Source organism: Taudactylus pleione, unplaced genomic scaffold (genome assembly GCF_031769625.1).
Source record: "Taudactylus pleione unplaced genomic scaffold, aTauple2 ptg000329l, whole genome shotgun sequence".
NCBI classification, from domain to species: domain Eukaryota; kingdom Metazoa; phylum Chordata; class Amphibia; order Anura; family Myobatrachidae; genus Taudactylus; species Taudactylus pleione.
This window is the reverse complement of record NW_028284730.1, coordinates 2,114,224-2,136,822: the sequence shown is the minus strand read 5'-3', so window position 1 is coordinate 2,136,822 and position 22,599 is coordinate 2,114,224. Positions and strand designations below refer to the sequence as shown.

At 44.2% G+C, this 22,599-nt stretch overlaps 1 protein-coding gene across 1 annotated transcript in view; it reads right to left on the bottom strand.

Annotated features, from left to right (window-relative positions):
* The window catches only part of RNF181 (ring finger protein 181), a 28,454-nt gene extending 6,101 nt beyond the window's left edge, over positions 1-22,353 (bottom strand). Inside the window, exons 1-5 of the mRNA XM_088443298.1 lie at positions 22,134-22,353; positions 20,787-20,900; positions 11,045-11,178; positions 10,696-10,811; positions 10,371-10,445 (exon numbers count right to left, since the gene is read on the bottom strand). Coding sequence (XP_088299424.1) covers positions 10,371-10,445; positions 10,696-10,811; positions 11,045-11,178; positions 20,787-20,872 — 411 coding nt within the window. The 5' untranslated portion in view covers positions 20,873-20,900; positions 22,134-22,353. The remainder of the gene's footprint in view (positions 1-10,370; positions 10,446-10,695; positions 10,812-11,044; positions 11,179-20,786; positions 20,901-22,133) is intronic.
* Between the last annotated feature and the right edge of the window lie 246 nt (positions 22,354-22,599).

Sequence of the window (22,599 nt, the reverse complement as noted above, 5' to 3'; positions counted from 1 at the left end):
CAAGAGGGGGTTTTGAGTCACTCACCCAAGGAGGAAGTCTCTGTTCTCGCATCCCAAAAGGGGGGTTCATGTTCCATACCCTGAAAGGAAAAGCCGAGTCAGCTTCCCCAGAAGGGGATTTTAGGTCCCATACTCCAACAGGGAGTGTCAGGTTCTGTACTCCCGGAGGGGACCTTGAGTCTCTCACCCCAGGAGGGGGTTACAAGTTTCGTGCCCCAGGAGGGGGCGTTAATTTCAAGTCTTTTACCCCTGGAGAAGACTGTAGTTTCAAGTTCTACACCCCAGGAGAGGGCCTTCATTTCAAGTGTTATGTTCCAGGAAGGGGTCTCAAGTCTCATACCCCAGGATGGGATTCCTAGTGCTATTCCCCAGTAGGGGAATTAAAGTGCTTCACTCCAAGATGGAGCTTCAAGTGCTATCCCCCAGAAAGAGATTTCAAGTATCCTACCCCAGGACGGGAGTCCAAGTATCTTACCCCAGGATGGGGTTCCCAGTGTTATACCCCAGGAGGGGAATTCAAGTGTCTCACCCCAGGATGGGGTTCATAGTGCTATTCCCCAACAGAGGCTCTCAAGTCTCGTACCCCAAGAGTGGGTTTCAGATTCCAGTCCCCAGGGAGGAGTGTCTTGTACTACTAATTCTGATCATGGTTCCTGTTCACCATCTCCTGAGAATATTGTTCCAGTGAACGACAATCTCTGTAGTCTGTTTTCAGCTTTGGTTGTTGATCCTACTGTCTCTAGCTCCTCTGGACTCCTTTCAGTTCCACCAATTGGTCCAAATACCGAACATCTGTCAGCTTCAGTTATTTCAACCCTCCATCAATCGGAGCATCCTCAAGTTTCCTCCAGCCCTGCACCTGAATGCGCTTCACAATCCTCGAACACACAGGATTCGTCGGATACTCCAGCATGCATTTATTTTGATGGGGACTCACAATACTATGCATTATTGAAACAATACTCTGCCATCAAGGAAACAGATCCAACTTGTGGTATTACCCCTACCAACATGGTTAAGTTCCTTTTCATGTCCTTTAGAGGTAAGGCATTGGACTGGGTCAATCCTATCATCGAAAAAGGGGCTGGCTATTTAAATTAACCGTTCGCTCTTTGCGGTCTGTTCACGCCTCTATGTCTGAACGAGCGAACAAAACATGCGAACGTAATTTTGAAAAAAACGCCCCCTGGCCGCTCGCATCATACGTCATGTCCGCTATATATTAGATTAATAGAGTACATCGGACGGCGTATGAACTGCTCGCTATTCTTGTGGTTGGTTTTTCCTACCACAATCATGCGAGCAGTTCTAACCATAAAACAACCAAGTGACGTGGTCGATGACGCTGCTTTAGTAATTATGCACACCCTTAAAACGCCCGTTTTGACCTTTAGGCACGCCTGTGTTCTGATCTCCACTCCCCGTTTTCAAGCACCTTCCCGTTTCCACCCACATACGCTTCATTCTGTCACTCAAAATAGCAGGTATTCGCTATTTAGCGAGCACACGATTTTCGGCCGCACTGACTGGTTCGCGCATGCGTATTAAAATCCGTACGCATGCGCAGTTGTGCGAACATCGGTCGGAACGAAAGAGCGGCCACTTACGAGTGGCTCTGATTCAGGCCCTCTGTTTCCAGAAGAGTGTCCTCATTTTGGGATTACTAAAGACTTCCTAGGTGATGAAGGTTCCACATGTAGTGAGGAAGAATGGTCTACTTACTCTGAGGATGAAGATGTCTGAAGAGATGTTTTCAAGTCCCTGTGTTTGGAGCTCCTGGAATTTCATATTGGAAGACAGTTTTTCTGGTGTATATTTTTTGTTTTCTCCTATGTATTTATTTGGGTGTCCGGAGTCCACCCATAAAGAGGGGGGTACTGTAACAACCCTGGCTAGTTTTTCTCTTTTTGCCTTGAGACTTACCCCTGTCGGCTGTCCCGTGGATCTATATGTGTGCTTCACCTGGGAGATCTCTCCTGATCATGCTGGCTGCAACACTTCTGTGTATGCATTTGGACTGAGCTCTCCTCTCCACATTGATTATTCACCTGGATCCTTTCCTGTCTGTGAACACTGCTAGCCTTGATTGGGATCGCAGGTGTAGGTCTGACTCTCAGTCCTGCAGAGAGGATTGCTCTCTCTGCATATGGTGCCCTCCACCATTCAGAGTGCTACTACCAGACCACCTGATCGTATCCACCAATTCCTGCCAGACCGAGGGTATATACATCCTCCTCTGATAGCACTCAGTGCCTGAACATCTCGTTACTTCTCGTGGTGTATTGTTTGTGCTTCGTCCATGTACAAGTGTATTCCAGGCTCCTGCTGATTGCTATACCTTGGCGTGTCCGGAAATCCTGCTGGTTCTTGATCAGTTCATTTGGCAATCCGGCCGATAGCTATACCTGGCGCGTCCGGAAATCCTGCTGGTTCCCAAACTAGTTCTATCAGTAATCTTGCTACACAAATATACTTGGGAGTATCCAGAAATCCTACTAGTTGACAGGCCAGTGCATAATGTCCATTGCTGTTGCATGACTTATGATCCTGAGTTCCCTGTGTGTTACCAGTGCTTCCCAGCACAGCGAACGATACTCCAGTCCGGAGTGATATTCCAAGTCCATTGCACGATACTCCAGTCCGGAGTGATTTTCCAAGTCCATTTCAAGATACTCCAGTCCGGAGTGATATTCCAAGTCAATTCCACGATACTCCAGTCCGGAGTGATATTCCAAGTCAATTCCACGATACTCCAGTCCGGAGTGATATTCCAAGTCAATTCACACTACTCCAGTCCGGAGTCAAGTTCCAAGTTCATCAGTTCAATTCACATTGCTCCAGTCCGGAGTCCAAGTCCAAGTTCTTCAGTCCGATCCACATTATTCCAGTCCAGAGTCAAGTTCCAAATCCTTCAAGTTCAAACCTCGTTACTCCTGTCCGGAGATCCAGTACCAGTTCACTTAAGTTTCTAGTCTACAGTTTCTTTTCCAGGTTCAGCGATTATTGGAAGACTCTTTCCTTCAGTCTATTCAGCTAATCTTCCTGCCGGTTCCTCCAAGTCACCTACTGATATCCTGTCCAGTTCAGCAAGTCTTCCTGCCGGTCCCGGTCCCTTTCCATCAAGTCTTCTACCGGTTCCACTCCAACGTTACAAGTTTCCTGTTCCTGTCATTTATCACCAAAAGCAATTCTCACTGCTATACAACTCTTTTGCAAATAGAGCTATTTACCTCAACCATGGTTCCAGTCAAACCGGTCTCCGCTGAATCCACTTCAACACCTGAGTCAGGTAATTCTCAGACTCCAACCGTGATACAGGCACCGCTCATCACCAGGTCAATACCATCCCTACAGTGAAGCATGGTGGTGGCAGCATCATGCTGTGGGGAAGTTTTTCAGTGGCAGGAACTGGGAGACTAGTCAGGATAGAGGGAAAGATGAATGCAGCAATGTACAGAGACATCCTGGATGAAAACCTGCTCCAGAGCGCTCTTGACCTCAGACTGGGGTGACGGTTCATCTTTCAGCAGGACAACGACCCTAAGCACACAGCCAAGATATCAAAAGAGTGGCTTCAGGACAACTCTGTGAATGTCCTTGAGTGGCCCAGCCAGAGCCCAGACTTGAACCCAATTGAACATCTCTGGAGAGATCTGAAAATGGCTGTGCACCGATGCTTCCCATCAATCTGATGGAGCTTGAGAGGTGCTGCAAAGAGGAATGGGCGAAACTGCCCAAAGATAGGTGTGCCAAGCTTGTGGCAACATATTCAAAAAGACTTGAGGCTGTAATTGCTGCCAAAGGTGCATCAACAAAGTATTGAGCAAAGGTTGTGAATACTTATGTACGTGTGATTTCTTAGTTTGTTTGTTTTTTATTATATTTGCAAAAATCTCAAAAAAACTTTTTACACTTTGTCATTTGGGGTATTGTGTGTAGAATTTTGAGGACAAAAATTAAATTTATTCCATTTTGGAATAAGGCTGTAACATAACAAAATGTGGAAAAAGTGAAGCGTTGTGAATACTTTCCGGATGCACTGTAGGTGTGTGTGTTTGTATGTGATACACTATCTGCGAGTGTCAGGCCCTCTATGCACGTATATAGGTGTGTCTGTCAGTCAGACCCTGTGTGTATGCGAGACACTATGTGTCAGACCTTCACTGTATATATGCTTGTCTGTACACTTAACTTATGTGCATGCGTCCTGATGGTCTCATATGTGAACTGTATGGATATCCAGCCGACGTCAGCTCTATGATGCGCCTTTGTGCACACCACGGTGGATTAAAGCTGCTGTCGGTGTGTGTCACCATAGACAGCCCATCGGCTGCACCATTAGCATCATTTCGCAGTAGCCCCTACGACAAAACTTGCAGCTGCTACTGCTTTGCGTCCACCTCTCTCAGACCCGCTACGTATGTGTGTATGTTAGTGTAAGTTAATATGGGGTCTATTTAGTAAACTAAAATAAGGCTTTTCTCAATCATTATAACTTATCACATAATTTACATTTTTAGTATACAGAAAAGTGCTGAGATATCACAGATTTCTCCTCCTTTTCATTCGGCGATGCACGGCCCTGCAGCCCCTGCAGCCCCCTAGGTGTCAATAGGAATTGTGCACAAACAATATTTCTAAAGATGAGAGAAAATAAGCTTCTCTCAAAACCATAACTCTATCTCTGGATGGCGTGATGTCTGTCGGCAATGGAGAAAAGCAGACAGACAGACACTGTTGTCTTCCTGCTTTCTTACACAGTGCCTTCTGACGCTGACTCCTCTGGCGCCCGTTGTGTGCATACGCCAAACCAGCGGATGCACAGTGAGCAAAGAAATTGTGCAGCTTTTCACAAATGCGAAAAATGGCAACAAGGCGGCACACCGCGGGCTCCTTTTCTCCTTCTCATGACAAAGTATTTAAATACGGCGAAAAGTGACAAACTATATGCAGAGAAAAGCGCCAGTTTTGTAATCCTGCTTTTCAGCTTTATTTTTAAATATGCCCCAATTTCTGTCTGTGTGCTTATGCAGGGTCGGACTGGCCAGACGGTTGACCAGGGTGATTCCCAGTGGGGGGGCAGGGGTAGGTATATTTGTAAAATTAGTTACAGCTATTGTACAATTCTATGGGCGTCTGCTGGGACAAGGAAGCATGATTTGTACTTTATGATATTGAGAAGATGTTGTTGGGACCATTGATCTGCATTATAAAGAGTAATGTGTAACAAAAAAAGTGTTGATAAAAATAATAATAACGGACAATACAGTACACAGCCATGAGAACATTAGTAGCTTAGTACTGGGATTGTATATCTGTCTCCCATGCCATTTCTACTAAACAAACAACTATTAGAATCACATTGTTAGTGACTTCTGAAAGTGCAGATTTATATAAATGTTGTTAAAAATTAGTAATATTTTTCTACCTGGATGGACATGTACACTAAGTGCCAATGACAAGTGCGACTGTCACCTGCTATGAGCAAGGGGTAAAAAAAAGGTTTTGAAGAAACTTATATTCCTCACCAGTCTGGTTGACTGGTGGTGACATTCAGGCAGCTGATAGGGAATGTATTGTCCCATCACTCCCATAATGACACTGGCATTCACATTGGTACCCTTGTTTGAAACAGGAGAGTCTCCTCTCTCAAAGGATTAGCATTACCATTAGCAGCTATTGTTTGGTGATCACCAGATGATATGACCCAGCTCTACAAAAAAATTACTTTTTCCATAGATGGGGAGAGGGCACACCGTGCCCCCCCCCCATCTCTCCCATACTGTCCTACACACACATGTGGGGGTATATTTGTTTGTTTAAAGGAGGAGACTCCCCTTTTTCGATGTGCCCCTTAGTAGTTATTACCTGGTGATCAGCAGACAATGACTTAAACAGTACACAAACAGTAAAATGTTCCATAAGTGGGGGATCTAAAGCCTAATTCTCCTAAATTTTGTGTCGAAAATGGATCCCCTCACTTATTGGGGTTGCTTTCCTAGTTTTTAAAAATATTAGGCTTTGTTGGGGTGCAATATTATACCTACATATAGTGAACATTTAAATTGAGATTACAAACATTTGCAAAAAAAAAAATCTATATTATTTTTAAGAGTAGATTTATTTTTTTGGCGCAAAACCGCATGTAGAATCCTGTTGGTTACAATTATAGAACAATTATTAATGTCAGAGCTGTAACCACAAAGCATTTATTTGTGGTGTCTATAAAACAGTTTATGACAACTCTTACCAAATGGCTGGTCACACCCCTTCAGTGGGCCCGGGAGGCAATCGGGAAGCCGACTGCCTAAATACCGGCAGCCGGCTTCCCGACTGTCTTATCCCGGCAAGGGTGAAATGCCGGACGTCTAGATGTAGACGCCCGCATTTCCCCGACGCCGAGCGGACAGCCGCGGGGGGGGAGGGTTAGGTTTAGGCACCCCCGGGGGGGATTTAGGATTAGGCACCCCCCCGGGGGACTTACGATTAGGCACCCCCCCGGGGGACTTACGATTAGGCAGCGGGGAAGGGGTGGTTAGGGTTAGGCACTTAGAGGGGGGATTAGGGTTAGGCACTTGGGGGGGAAGTTAGGGTTAGGCACCCCTAAGGAGGGTTAGGGGGGTTAGGTTAGTGGCTACTTACCTATCCACGATCGGGATTTCCAGCGCTGTCGGGCTTCCGCTGCGTCGCACTCTGCTCCTGTCCGGCTGCCGCTGACGGGAATCATGGGCCGCATTTCCCCGACGCCGAGCGGACAGCCGCGGGGGGGGGAGGGTTAGGTTTAGGGCTCCCGGGGGGGACTTAGGGTTAGGCACCCCCCCGGAAGGGTTAGGGTTAGGCTAGGGGGAGGGAGGGTTAGGCACCCCCGGGGGGGATTTAGGATTAGGCACCCCCCCGGGGGACTTACGATTAGGCACCCCCCCGGGGGACTTACGATTAGGCAGCGGGGAAGGGGTGGTTAGGGTTAGGCACTTAGAGGGGGGATTAGGGTTAGGCACTTGGGGGGGGAAGTTAGGGTTAGGCACCCCTAAGGAGGGTTAGGGTTAGGGGGGTTAGGTTAGTGGCTACTTACCTATCCACGATCGGGATTTCCAGCGCTGTCGGGCTTCCGCTGCGTCGCACTCTGCTCCTGTCCGGCTGCCGCTGACGGGAATCATGGGCCGGCGGTATTTCATACCAATTCCGTGGGCCCCTGCCATTGTATTTCCCTGGTGGGCACTACGTGCCCCAGTCCGGCACTGCCTGAAACCTTGCACCGGCCTTGGCTCCCCATGCTCTTCCTTATCACTATAGTCTGCAGGATTTAGTGGGTAGTTTATTACTGTCCTGATAAAACAGGTCCCTTTGATACTTATGCACCCTCCTCTCTGTGATATTGGTAGCAAGCCATCGGCCGTGTGAATGGACAGTGTGGGATAAACTACTCAGTGCTGTCAGAGCGCTCTGGCAGACAACACTCTGCTCTGCTAATTGATACACCTATCCTTTACAGCTGCAAACCTACTCAACTCTCCTTCTCTAGTCAGTGGCTGGGCGTGTGCAGTGTATATTACTCACTGCATCCACTAGTGCAGAGTAGGGATGGCCATCGGTGGGTTAACCATCGATGGTACTATCGTTAGTCAATATTGACGGTGTGTAACCATCAACATGAAACCATCAATGGTTTTGGCCATCGATGGTCAGCCCTACTCTGTTAACCAGCCCTGCTGTAAGAGCCAGCGTGCCAATTTGGGGGTGGGGCTTCATGGGTAGTGCCAGGGGTGGAGCTATGCTCAATGTCCTGGCACCAAGTAGGGGAGAGAAAAAAACATTGGGGAGGCTCTGTGCCATCGATGGCAGAGAACCATTGGCTCTCTGTCATCGATGGAAAAGCGATTGACGGTTTGAAATCATTGATTGTCGATTGCCATCCCTAGTGCAGAGCCTCCGCTGACACACAGCCATGACTCCCTTTGCACTGCCTCCTCCTGCTGGCTCAGGAACACTGGCATCTCCAGCAAGGCAGGGTGAGAACCGCTGCTCCTACCCCCTTCCCTGCTCCTTCTGCTAATCCACCCCCCTGCGCCAGGCAGCCTATCCACCGCTCAGCTGCCTCCCTGGAAACAGGGGGGTGAGCACTGGATCCGTAGACTGGCATCTCAGCTGTGCTGTTATCCCCCACTTTCAGACCGGACCAACTTTCTCTGATGGGAACCAACTCTCTCCCAGCTGTATCACTCCGCCCCCTTATTTTAAATAGTGTATGTGTATCCCATACACTGGGGCACATCCTCACCACAGAAAGAAGTACCATACAAACTCACATGTAGACACATGAACTACATATACCTGTATACATAAATGACTTCAATATATATTGTTAATATAGGCCTAGACATATTTTACCTCAGGGAAGTGTACATTTATGAATTGTACATATATAGTACCGGTCACCCTCAGGATTTGTCACGTATATATTTTTATGAATTACAATGCACAGTTTTAATAATATCTATTAATGAATTATGTAACACATATTTTTAATATATATATATATATATATATATATATGTTTTACTACCATTCATTCCATTTTTAAAGGACATCCTTGTTTGAGTCCAGATGGTTAATCAAATTGACTGAGAAACTAATTAAGTTACCTGTGCTCAAACATGGATATCCTTAAACTTGGACTGTTATGGTGGAGTTTGGGAAACTCTGTGCTACAGCATACTATGAGATTATAGAGAACTTCCAACTTTGTGCCAACAGTTTGAAGACCCTGTTCTGTTTCAGCATGTAAATGCCCCTGTACACAAAAGTGAGGTCCATCAAATAATGGTTTGCGTGGAAGAGCTTGACTGGCTTGCCTGCGCAGAGCCTTAGGGCTAAGACACAGTTTTCCAAATCCGACAATCATCAGCTACTTTGACCAATAGTTTTAAAAGTGCAATAGAATTACATGCTAATTTAGGCTTGCTCAGCATGTATTCCTAGGCTTACCCTACTATCCCTTTAAACCGGGACACTAATGAATTACGCAGATTCTGTGGCTGGCTGACTTCAAGCCTGTACCTCATTTGATGTTAATCAGTCACAGAACCTGTGTAATTCACATGTGTCCCAGTTTAAAGGGATGGTATGGTAAGCCTATTTATTCTTATTGCCATTTTAAAACGATCGGTCAAAGCCGCCGACGATTGGCTGCTTTGATAAACCGCAGTTTAATAAATCTGCCCCTTAATCTCAACCCAATTGCACATCTTTGAGATGAATTGGAGCGTAGCTGTAATCCAATCCTGATAGACCAACATTAGTGACCGACCTCATTAATGCTCTTGTGGATGAATGGATGCGAATTCCAGTAGCCATGTGGCAAAATCTGGCAGAAAGCCTTTTCACAAGAGTGGAGGCTATTAAAGGAGAAAAAGTGGGACTAACTAGTAATGCCCATGGTTTTGGAATAAGATGTCCCAAATGGTGCCATGTACGGGAGTCCACATTTTGCCCATGCTGTGAATTTATTATATAGTAGAAATATTAAATACTCTTAATTTTATTTGTATCTAAATTTAATTTTGTAGTTTATAAAGTTTATTAAAAATTTGATTTTATTTATTTTATAGTTTAAATAGATAAAAAAATAACATATACATAGAGCCTTTTAGGATTCTTATAATATTTTCTTAATAATTATCTGGTTTTATAATTAAAACAGTCCCATGTTTATCAGACAATGGGTGGGTTATGTAATGCTATAAAAGTAATTTCCGGGGATTGAGAATGGTGATAGGTGAATTTCTGGTATCCTGGCGGTCATTGAATAATTTCATTGCAACTTTGCCAGTAAACAATAGCCTTGTGATACAAAAGTTTAGAAATTAATCTTCGTTTCTAAAGCTGGGTACACACTGGAGTGACGGGCATTCGTTCAGACATCGGAACGAATGCCCATGAACAGGGACTGCTCGTACACACTTGAACGAGTTAACGAAAAACGGAGCGATCACTGTTCCATCCTTCATTAACATACCACAGGTCGCTAGCATTATCGCTAGGTTTGATGTGCAGCACATCTAACCCAGCTACCGTCGCTAGCGCTCAATTGCCCATACACACAAACGGCAAATCGTCCCGACATCGCTCCAGCGTGTACCCACCTTAAGTCTGTTTTTGTCCTCTCTGTTATCCTTATCCCGGGATCACTCAGGCGTTTAGTGTAAGGTGCATATCGTGCCGGTGAGCTCAGTGCAGTTCAGTAGTAGACAATACACCAAATCACAAATCTAAGTCTAAACCTCCTACGTTTAAGGGTGTACTTAGCCTGTGTCCCGAGTAATGATACTTTCAGTTATGTCTTTACAACTTAAACCCCACACGCTTATTACCTTGTCCTGTTTGTATTCCTCATACTCTGGGCTGTCTGTGGGTAATTCATCTCTGCAGAGAGGACAGGAATTTGTCTGCAGATGAAGAGAACATGTCAGCAATGCATTAATGTACTGGGGGGCACACTCAGCAAAGCTGGTGCACTACAGTAACCATACAGATACAGATGTACACTTCCATTTAATAAATGACATCTGATTGGCTGGCTTACAACACTTATTATAGATTTTTTGTTGAAGTTGGCTCTACACAAGTTTTTCCTGATTGTCCCCCATCATGTGCGTATAACAAGCAAACTAGGAAAAAGGGAAACCAATGTATTACCTTCCCGAGCCATGGCAGAATGCAGGCAGAGTGAAAAAGGTGTTCGCAGGGTAACTGCCGCACTGTTTCGCCCTCTTCAAACTCCAACAGACACACTGGACATTTCAGCGCAGAATCTGTAGACGATAGTAAGACATGGCACCAATAATGATCCCCTCCCCATGGACCCTGCAAACAGTTATTTTGTAGTAGGCCCAATCAATATTCATGAAACTGCAACCTGGATGTCATTGGCTATTATTATATTAATAAACTGCATTCCCAGGCATATTACTTAACCCTAGAAAAATGGCTGACTCTGCACTGCGTCGGGGACAGACACACTTTAAATACAGGTTCTGCCTCTTACCTGCTTGCTTTGCTGTCACAATAACTTTTGGCAGGTTTTCAACCACTTTTTTGGATGCTGGTGGTGGAAGTCTCTGGTCCCAATCTGTGAATTCCATAGCTCCAAGATCTATATCCATCCCACTGAGGAGACTCCTAGGCAGAGATAAATATTTTAAAGCCCAACGTAACAAAATACCATGCAGGCTGCTCCATTGTCAATACAGATCTTGTAACATTCACCGATGTATTGACGATGCATTATCCTTATCACTCAAAAACCAATATGTACACTTTGGGGGGGTATTCAATTAGGTGCGAGAATAGCAAAAATTCTGCGCCTGCGGGGTTTTTCCTGCAGGTGAAAGATATTTGCTATTCAATTAGGTGCTCGGTTTTTAAGTTGTTGAGTGCTGGGAGGTTTCTTTTTTTTGTGCACGACCAATTTTTCCTAAAAAACATATTTTAAAGAAAAAATAGTTGGGAAATGCTCTGGGATCCCAACGACACCCCCCTGTGGACTAATTAAGCAATTGGAAGTTGGAGTGTCACACAGACCCTGTTCTGACCTCTCCTCTCTCCATCTTTGTAGAACATATTGCTCAACAGGTCAGTTATTGTAGTTAAAAAAAAAAAATCACATAGTAAATGAACGCAAGCCATGCGATGAATTACTAAGAGATAGGAGGATGCACTTTACTGGATTGGCAATCCCAAGTGCCTATATGATCCCTAAATGTAGAAAACACAAACCTATATAGTATTACCCAGGTACTGTTATGTCTTGAGTTTGGGAAGAAAACATTATTATATTATATATATCTGCACTATTGAGTGTGTGTGCACATTATATATATATATATATATATATATATATACACACACACACACACACAAACACACACACTTTTATCCATTTGTTTCAATGACCAGCTGACTAAACTTTAGTCATATCTAATAGAATCACAGATATTAGACCTGTACATAAATTAGGATACCAGATACCTACCTGAACCTACTCAATACAAGATACTTATGACTTTTTGCTATGACCAATATGTACTTAGGTTCAAAATGGGAGTTGTTCTAGAACAACTGTGATAGATATAACATTATGAAGTCATCATTCACACTGTCTAGTTCTACTTTATTGCTTTGAAGATTTTCGCCTCTTTTTATACTCCTCCTTGGACACATCTTAGTGGATGTACACATTCAATAGAAAGTCCATATACAGTAGGTATTGTTTTTAGTGATTCTATGGACTCACACTTTCCAGAGAGATATCATTTTAATTGACATAAAGAAAAGTTACATTTTAATTTATATAACATAACATACAAGAGTGCCCCAGAAAGAGAGTCGTCTTCCCTCTCCACTATATGTACGTATTCTTTGGCTCTAGGGAGCACCACCAACTTGAGTGAACTGAACCCTGCAATAGGTAGATATATGTCCTTATGTTGGTTAATACAATGTGATCACTATACAAAGAAACCTTTTCTGTGTGGATTCCTCTCCCCCTTTCCTTCTTTACCCCTTCTAGAAGACAATAGCTGGAATATGATTGGTTACTATGGGCAACATCTCCACTTCTACAAATCTGCCCTTTAGTGAATATACTAGAGCAGAGGTTCCCAAAGTACACCATTACAGTTGCAGGAGGTACCAGGTGCATATCCAGCAGGTCAGTGCTGCATTCTTTAGCTTCTATGGGATATGGGAGCAGAAGACCCACCAGAGTGCCCCTGTTAACACTACAAATCTGGACACAGTACCTCACCTGGGCTTGTGTTGTCGTTAATTGCACCATGGAAAACTGGCAACATGTGGCGTGGTCCAATGAGCCACGGTTCCAGTTGTTTCAGGCTGATGGTAGAGTTCGGGTGTGGCGCAGACCCCATGAGGCCATGGACCTCAGTTGTCAACAAGGCACAGTGCAGGCTGGTGGTGGTTCCATAATGGTGTGGGGTGTATTCACGTGGCACGAGTTTGGTCCGCCAGTCCACCTGAACACATCATTGACCGGTAACCGGTATGTTGCATTGCCTGATTCGCATCCCTTCACGGACTTCATGTACCCCCACAACAATGGATAATGCACAGTGTCATCGGTCCCAAGTTTTCCAGAATTGGTTTGAGGAGTATTCTGGAGAATTCCGACAAATGGTGTGGCCACCATGTTCGCCCGAATTTATGGGACATGGTGGAGTGGTCCATTTACACCCAAGATCCTGCACCTACAAATATCAGGAAGCTAACTAGACAGCATGGGTCAACATCTCTCCAGAGGTCTTCTGTCCACTTCTGTCGTGTTGCTGCACTTTGCCGGACTAGAGGGGTCCTACATGATACTAGGCATCTATAACATGACTTGTGGCACTTCAGTGTAAAGGAGTCAGATAGTAATAAGATATAAACTATTTAATAAAAAAAGAAAAACAAATCTCAGCATATAACTTTAACATAATAAGTTACCAGCTTTAAAATTTAACAGATAATATAGAATTATATAACATAAAGCAGTTTAACTGTCCACCACACTGAATGCCAATTTTTAATATATATAGTATAACATATCCAAGTATTAGTGCACCACAGAGCTTATGAGGCAGTTTATTTGAGCAGTATATTCGGGACAGCATCCCCAATATTAGGAGAAACTCCATATGGATGTGTAAACTAACTTTCTATTATAATTAGGAACACCAGGTGGGCTCTCTAGTGCCTTGTGCACACTGGTATCATTTCATTCCATAAATCATGGATTGCAGCTGTACATGAATGAAGATCTGCACCAGTCTAGATCTATATTTAACGCAATGGATTAACAGGCGTATAATTCTGCTGTGGTGTGTTACGTGTGCCGATTTCTCAAGTAGGTAAACTATTGGTCACTAAAGGTCTGTGGTTTCCAGACACTCCTGAGTAATCATCACAAAGCTGGCCACACGTTTATTATCATCGACAAACACTTATGTTTGTGTCCACACAAACACATCCAGCAGTTCAGGAGTCTGGTCGAATGGACAAATCGCATCACTGAGGTCATCCTTAGGCTGGGTACACACTGGAATAATTAGCGATCGCTCCAAATTTACTGACTATTTCCCTTGACCCCAGAACAAGTGATATTGAACATACACACACTGCAATCTTGTAAACAACCAAACGATATATATCGCATCGTTTGGTCACTAGCAATTTATCGTTGCTCCTGTACACACTAGAACAACCATCATTAGCATGAAGGCGACGTCAAATTGGTCCCACATATCGTTTGTGATCCATTTTGTCGTACACACTGCACGATAGGCACAAATACTTACTGTCGGATTACCGGCGGTCGGGATGCTGGTGCCGGGATTCTGACGGGTGTCGGGATTCTGGCGCTGGCATTCTGAGTGCCGACATCCCAACAACCGGGATAATAACTACATCCCATTACAGGCTAATGGGAAAATTTACATCAACCTATATTTTACAGTACTTCTTTTATATACATGAACTTGTTATTTAGTGACCCTTAAACTCTGTGTTAAACATAGATTTTACTGTCTGCAAGTACAGCTGAATCCTAATCGGTTCTAAAGGACAAAAAAAATATTTTACTTTTTAATTAGAATAAACTTGTGCCAAATGATTTGCCCTTGCTCCTGCCTCCCCCCATTGTACAGTGCTTCAACAGGACCACTGTTTTCCCATGCTGACTCGGAGGTCATCTTCGGCCGTACGGTCATGTGAGCCAGCACAAAGCCGGCATTGTGATTGGCCGCACCTTCCTGATGCTGTACCAGTGAGGAGGGGAGCAGGGAACAGAACTGCATAGCTGCAGGGCCCATCATGCGCAACACTGCAGGGATATAATAGCAGTTCTGTGATTTTGTTACAAGACTGTTAGTATGTGATGACTGTTTCACAGCTACTTTATATAGGTTACCTTTATTTAATATCTGCTTTTAGATTAAATAATATCCTCAACCCTAAAAGACCTGAAGAACGGTTTTTACTTTAGAGGAATTAAAATAACTACAATATATGCTATTATATTGTCACTCCTTGAGTGTCTCCATACTGAGCTTTGGTGCTGGCATTTTTTCTGTAAATTGACTTTTTGAGATAAACAACAAAGTCACATTGTCACCTCGATGTAAATTTGAATTGAATATCACACATGCCCCCTATCTATCACTCATGCTGATCTGGTTACCTGTAAGCTGGCCAGGTCACGCTGCATGGCTCCAGTGTTACTATGTGCATGCCACTGAGCAGTATGTAATATTTCACATATATATGGCCATAAATGACTGACCTGGCAGAGACAGCAAAACAATAGTGCAGCTGATATTACTGCTCCAACTTTTACCTGAACCTAAAGGCGAGTACACATTAGACGATATGCCGTCCGATCCCGCGAATCAGAGTTAGATATCGGGTACATCATCTAGTGTGTACTTGTGATGTGCGCATTCCTGCGAGTCATTAGCGACATCACCTGTCGGAACTACTGGCGGGGGAGTTCGCTAACGATGTCACCCCCCCTCGGTCGGACCCGGCATCAGCAAGTGTGCCGGCGATATCGCGCTGGGTACAAATCAGCTAATGTGTACCCAGCTTAATTCAGTACAGTATCAGGTCAAAAAAACATTGGGGTCCGGATTTGCTGATTTAGCAATTTTTTTTTTTTTTATTGATCTGTAGAGCCTCTTACATTGATATGTGCTATAAAGTATATTTATTCTAAATTTAATTACAATGCATGTACCAGTCTGGCCATTCTCCTCTGAAAGCTGTCATTAACAAGGCGTTATTTCACCCACAGTACTGCCACTCACTGGGTGTTTTTGTTTTGTGTACCATTCTCTGTATACTAAAGAGTCTGGTGCGTGAACATCCCAAAAGAGAAACATAAACCACCCCATCTGACTCTAACAATCATTCCACATTCAAAGTTACTTAGATCACATATCTTCCCCATTCTGCTGTTTGCTCTGCACAACAAGAATGACCATGACACCATGCTTTCATGCATTATATTATCTTGCTGAGTGATTTTTCTATTACACAGCCTTTAAAATTGCTAGGTACTTTAACTATAGAGTATTTCATATAGTTTTAAAATCTGTTCCAAGGCAGGAAATGACTCTGTATCTGTGTTTGTGGATTGTCTCTCACCATTTGTTTATTTGATTGCTGACCCTTTGTTGTTTGAGGAGGGTGTTAGGGGAGGGGTAGAATCAGTGTGGACACCTGGTTTCAGCCATACTTCTTACTTATCTATAAGGTTGCTTTTGCAAGAGTGCTTAGTTTAATTGAAGTTGAAGTTATTCAGGAGTTAAACAGGAGGAGAACAGAAGGAGAATTTAACAAATCAACAATTCCTGCTATTTAGACTACTACTTTTTATCTACCACCACATTTCTACCATGCCTATGGATTGTGCCTGCACCTGGATCTCCAATGCTGCCCACATTCCTCCTGATCTCTCCATGCAATCTGCTTATCCACTCCAACTATGCCATACCGAACAAAGCAGCAAGATGATCCCTCTAATGGACTTTGGCTGTGGCCCCCAAATCTTGAGACTTGGGCCCTCATTCAGAGCCACTCGCAAAAAGCGAGCGCTCGCTCTGAATGAGGGCGGCCGCTTTTGCTCTGAAAGGCAGCCTCCTGGCCGCTCGCTAAGCTGTGGGTTACCACCCACAGCTTTAGGGAGTGACCAGGTGATGGTCGCGATGGTTGAGACCATCGCGACATGCGACGAGACCCTTGGGGTATCGAGACCCTTGCGACGAGACCCTTGGGGTATCGCAAGCCCCAGGTAGCTTCCTGCTCTAACAGAGTAGGAATCTCCCTACTGACATCACTGGTGATGTCAGTAGGGCCGCCTACAAACGGCAGGCGTTCCTTCAGGAACGCCTCCGTTTGTCCGGCCACCCCGCCTACAAAACGAGGCAAGCTGTCGATCAACATCGACAGCCGCCCCGTTTGTAGCGAGCCCCGGAGTGAGTGAAATTGCGCAGGCCCTCACCATCGACCCACTTGCGAGCGGGTCTGAATGAGGGCCTTGGTGCAATTTTGCTCAACTCATTGTCTTTTCCTCTTAAGTTTAAACTAACCTTTCCATAAATGTTAATTACTGTGACCCTTGTATCCAGCCCATCTTTGTCACCCCTGTCTGTTTGCCCCCTCTCCTTAGAATGTAAGCTCTCACGAGCAGAGCCCTCTTCCCTCATGTGCTTCTCCTTCACTTAATTATACTTTAATATTCATCAGCACCCAACTCTTGGTTGCTGACACCATGCTGCTTATCTAAGTGTTATGCAGCAATGTATTAATCATGTATCTATCCTGCATTGTTTGTACTGTTAATAACTGTTTTCTTGTGTGCTCATTTGTTATGTACAATGTGCGGAACCCTTGTGGCGCCATATAAATAAAGGATAATAATAATACTACCATATCATTGGCTGATTAAGTATTTGCATTGTCAAGCAGGTGTACAAGTGTACTTCATAAACTGGTGCTGAGTGTATAGCTCTTTGTATGTACTGATGGGAGGAAAGTGCTGAATCCCATGCTCAGTACCTAGGCTGCATATTTCTGGGCCCTGCCTCCTCTCCAACTAAGCCGATTTATACCCATACTACTGGGGTGACATCAAATTCCCCCACCTCCCCTCTTACGTTCCTCTCCTCCTTTCCCGCAATTGAACTCCCACACAAAACCAATCAGTCCCAACACCACAGGGTCATTCCACACCAAATCAACACAGGGTTTCAACCTGATCGTTTCAGATTCTGATGAAACTTGGTAAATTAATTGATGCCTTGGGTGTGAAGATAAAGTCAAAATGGGCTGACATGTGCACTGGTTTTGCAATTATATGCCTTTAAAGCTGCCATTTTCTAACGAAAAATTTGCTATTAACAGTTTTTTAAATTGCTTTTGCAGCTCAACTAGTTGAGTTGGGCATGGGTCTCATTTTAAACCTATTTTTATGGGCTTTCACATGATATATAATATAGCAGTATGTTTCAATAAAAATGTAAAATTTTCTCAAAAAGCCATTTTTTTTTTTTATTTAAAAAAAAAAAAAAACGCCCTCAAAAATTGTTCATACAGTTGTTAATAAATCCCCAAAGTTTTATTTTGGGATCATGATGGGATTGTCTGTTACAAGAGGTTTCACTTTGGACTGTTAGTTCTCATTTTCATTATTTTAACAATCTAGGCCTGTTCATTGCATTTAATTTATCTCCTCAAACAAACCCTTTGATGTATATTATGGGGATGTAGTCAGGAAGCCGACCGCCAGCTTCCCGACTGTGCAATCCCGACAGGGGACTAATGATAGGCGTAGAAATCCCGACGCCTATTATAATCCATACGCCGGAAGCCCGACGCCCAGCATACCGAACGAAAGTAAGCCAGGCGACGGGCGCGGACGCCGCGGGTGGGGGCGGGTTTGTTAGGTTTTAGGGCTCCCGGGGGGACTTAGGGTTAGGCACCCCCCGGGAGGGTCAGGTTAGCGGAAGGGGGGGGGTTAGGCATTCCCCCAGGAGACTTAGGTTTAGGTTGCGGGGAAGAGGGGTTAGGTTTAGGCACTTGGGGGGGAGGTTAGGGTTAGGCACCCCCCCCCAGGAGACTTAGGTTTAGGCTGCGGGGAAGGGGGGTTAGGGTTAGGCACTTGGGGGGGAGGTTAGGGTTAGGCAACCCCCCCCAGGAGACTTAGGTTTGGGCTGCGGGGTAGGGGGGTTAGGTTTAGGCACTTGGGGGGGAGGTTAGGGTTAGGCACCCCTAAGGGAGGGTTAGGGGGGGAAGTGGGTTAGTAATAGTGAAAAAACTTACCTGTAGGAATGTTCTGTTGCCAGTCTTCCGGCGTCAGGATTTGAAGCGTGTCCGGCAGTGTTTCATATCGATCCCATATTATGTACAATGACACAGAATGTTAATATTAAAATAATTAAAACTTTTATGCTAATTTTATGTTTTTCACATATTTTAAGAAAGCTTACTACAGATCATTGCCATTTGGTGCTGCTGCACTGGATAGATGGTGGTACTTGATGGGTTGGAACTGGTTTCATTTGTTTTTACTATTTCCATTTCAGAAAGGGTGTACATACCACCTTTTGGAGTTAACGGATTCACCTTACACAGAACATCTACCATAGGAATCCATAAAACATCCCGCTTCCCTTGGTATGAAAAAGATGGTGATGGAGCAGCTGGATGGATGAATGCCACTTACACTTCATCAATATTTTCATGTTTCCCCAAAATAAATGGTCCCTATGGGACTATGGCGACAGCGCTAGTTGCTTAATCAGAGCGCAGGGTGCAGTGCAGCTGCCAGGTCAGTCATCAAAGCTGTTTTGACTGTCCCAGCAGCGGCTGCAGGAGGGTTATTGGGGTCCAGCAGTTACTGGGGCAATGCACTACTGAGAAATAATTCCCGTAACACTCTGCTGAGGGGTGAGAAGAGCATGTGCTGAGCTCCCATTGCAGGAGCCCATCACATGCTCCTCTGACCTGTGGAGATCAGCAGCAGTCCCATGAGCTGTGCCTTCTCTTATCTGCCTGGCCGGGTGACTGAGGTTTCTTCTTATGATTAGAGCATTATTCTCAGTCTGCTGCTTCTCTCCCTCCCAGCACCCTTACTTCAAGTTGCTGTTCCTTCCTGCTCCCAGTCTGACATTCCACTGTAATTAAACATTCCGCATTTTCAAATGTGACATAAATGGTCCAGGGACAGGTTAGGTTTGGGTGGGATTAAATACGGACCAAGGGCTTTTGTTCACTAATTAAAGCCCACCCAAACCTAACCTGTCCCTGGACCACTTGTAGTGATGCAGGGAAATGTAAAAGGCAGACATATTCAACATAATTGAAGTGTCTTTCCACATGGAGTATCTTTCCACTTAAGGAGCAGGTGCTGTCTGTAGAATCTCGTCCATAAACACACCTGAAGTGGAGCGTGCTTCCCTCTAATGGAGTAAACTGGTAAAAAGATTGTTTTGTTGATTTTCTCAGACGTGTAGTGCCTCAATAAATAACATTTTCATGAATCACTCAAAAATGAAAGCTTTTATAGCAAGTGATCCTATCATGATCCCAAAATAAAACTTTGGGGATTTATTAACAACAGTATGAACAATATTTGAGAGTTTTTTTTTTAAATATTGGCGTTTTGAGAAAATCTAAATTTTGAAAATGTTTCATTTTCATTTTTATTAAAAACATACTGCTGTTATATACCAATTATTAACACTGGAACTGCAGGAGGAATGCCTAACCCATATATCATCATGAATGTCAAAACATCACTGAATCAGCCTCATACAATGACTAGAATAATTCTACTATGTATTTTTGTATAGACAGCTATCTGTCGGCTCCTAATCTACAACTTTTTGATTGAAAAAAATCGCACTCAATACAAAACAATCCTTTCACAGAAATGAACTGAGCACAGTCAAAAACAATTAGTGATAAGATCAGGAGGTGACAGATACTGTATATAAAATAACTACAAACAAACCCGTTAATATGTGCATTTATGTAACATGTCTCAGGGAGATGGTCATATAGGGCCCAGACATCTACGCCCACAAATGAACAAGACATGGAACATAATTAAAGAGGATGCCTGCTTTAACTGCAACAATAATAACAACAATAATAATAATTCCTGTGTGATCAGCCATACATACAGAAGGGTAGCCACTGTCCTAAGAAATGTATTGCATTAAGTCACCGACCTTGCCAGCTCCAACAAGGCATTCTGGCGGTACTGCTCTTCCGGCACTGTGGGCTCACAGTTATGTTCATCGAAGTACGAGGCCATGACCGATGAGGAATAACAATGTGCACTCCTATAAAGTAACAACGGTAAACCTGTCAAAAAATATATACTGTACAAAAATAATATGTATAGCCATAATTTACCAGTGCTAACATTTGATATGTATAATATAAGTAAAAGAGACCTTAAAAATAATAAATTATACAAACTTTTTCATTTTAATGCTGCTTTTTTCAGGATGTGGTAACAACAAGAGGTCCATGTACTGAATATAGGGTACATGAGAGAGAGAGTGCAATAGGCTGGATATTCAAGGTGGCAACTGTCCAAATGCTAGTCCTTTTGGTTTCTGTCAATGACATTAGTACCAATGGGTATATATGAAGATATCAACAAGGTGTCACTTTTCATACTGGAAGAATTAATTAGAATTTTCACTGCTGAGTTAATTATAATGATCTTCTTTACTGTGTTTGAGCATCACGGTACTACATGGATGTGAAGTACTCGGCTCCGGGGACACCACCGTTTACCTGCATACCGCTACACATATTACCGGCTGGTCCTCTATATGTCTCCACATTACCTCTCCTACCGGTATTTATAATAGTGAGTACGGCTGTACATCTGCATATATAAATAAACCTGCAACCCTAGTTAAGAGTCACTGGCCCGAATTCAATTCAGCGCGATGAATAGCCGCGGGAGGAAGCTCCTGCAGCTATTCAATTCACTGTGCTGTTTGCCTTGTCGGGAGCAGGTAAGTTTGAGAATGCCGGTTCTCGCGACTTAACTTAGGTGTTAAGGCGCGGTAATCGACATTCTCCAACTAAAGTGCCGGGTGCTGCTGTTACCGCCGCGCTAAGCCAGCAAATAGCTGCGCACTCGGCACTTTTGTCGGATTTCTCCTCGCATCCCCAGGGGGGTGCGAGAAGAAATCCTTTAGCCGCCCAAACAGCGCGGTGTATTGAATAGCTTCGGGAGCTCCCTCCTGCGGGCCGCGGCTATTGAACATCGCACTGAATTGAATTCGGCCCGCTGCATGGCCCACTTTATAGGCTGATTCTGCTGGTATTTACTATTGTGGCATATAGTGTATACCACAATATTACACATATTAACTCCTCTCTGGGGCCAGATGGATGGATAGAGACAGACAGATGTTAGATAGGGAGAATGATAGATAGATAGATAGATAGATAGATAGATAGATAGATAGATAGATAGATAGATAGATAGATAGATAGATAGATAGATAGATAGAGTGTGTGTGTGACAGACAGACAGACGGTGTGAGTGTTACCTGCTCTCCCGGTATAGGGACACAGTGCTGGAGCACAGAGTAAGGGCAGATGCAGGAAGTCTCTCTCCAGTGACACAGCTCTCCGGGCAGCAGAGGTCACACTTTCTGTCTCAGCCAATCACAGTGTTAGGATTTGTCCCGTTCACCAATCAGACTGCAGAAGAGAAGGGATCAATCTGGTGGAAGCCGCATTAGAGGATACACCGCAGTCATGTGATCGGTCTGGGCGTGGCATCATTGTGCTATTTGACTGTCCTGGTCGCATCACCTCAGGAAGAGCGCTGTGTGGAGCGGAAGCAGAAACGAATAAAGTACTAGGCAGGAAGTGGCATATTGTAAGCAAATATGTATGATGTGTTTCAGGGTATTTGGGAGATGTGTTCTGCATGAGGTGCTGGTGTGTTGTGCTGCAGGGTGCATGGGGTGCTGTGTGTAATGTTGCAGATTCAATTAGCTGCAGGGTATC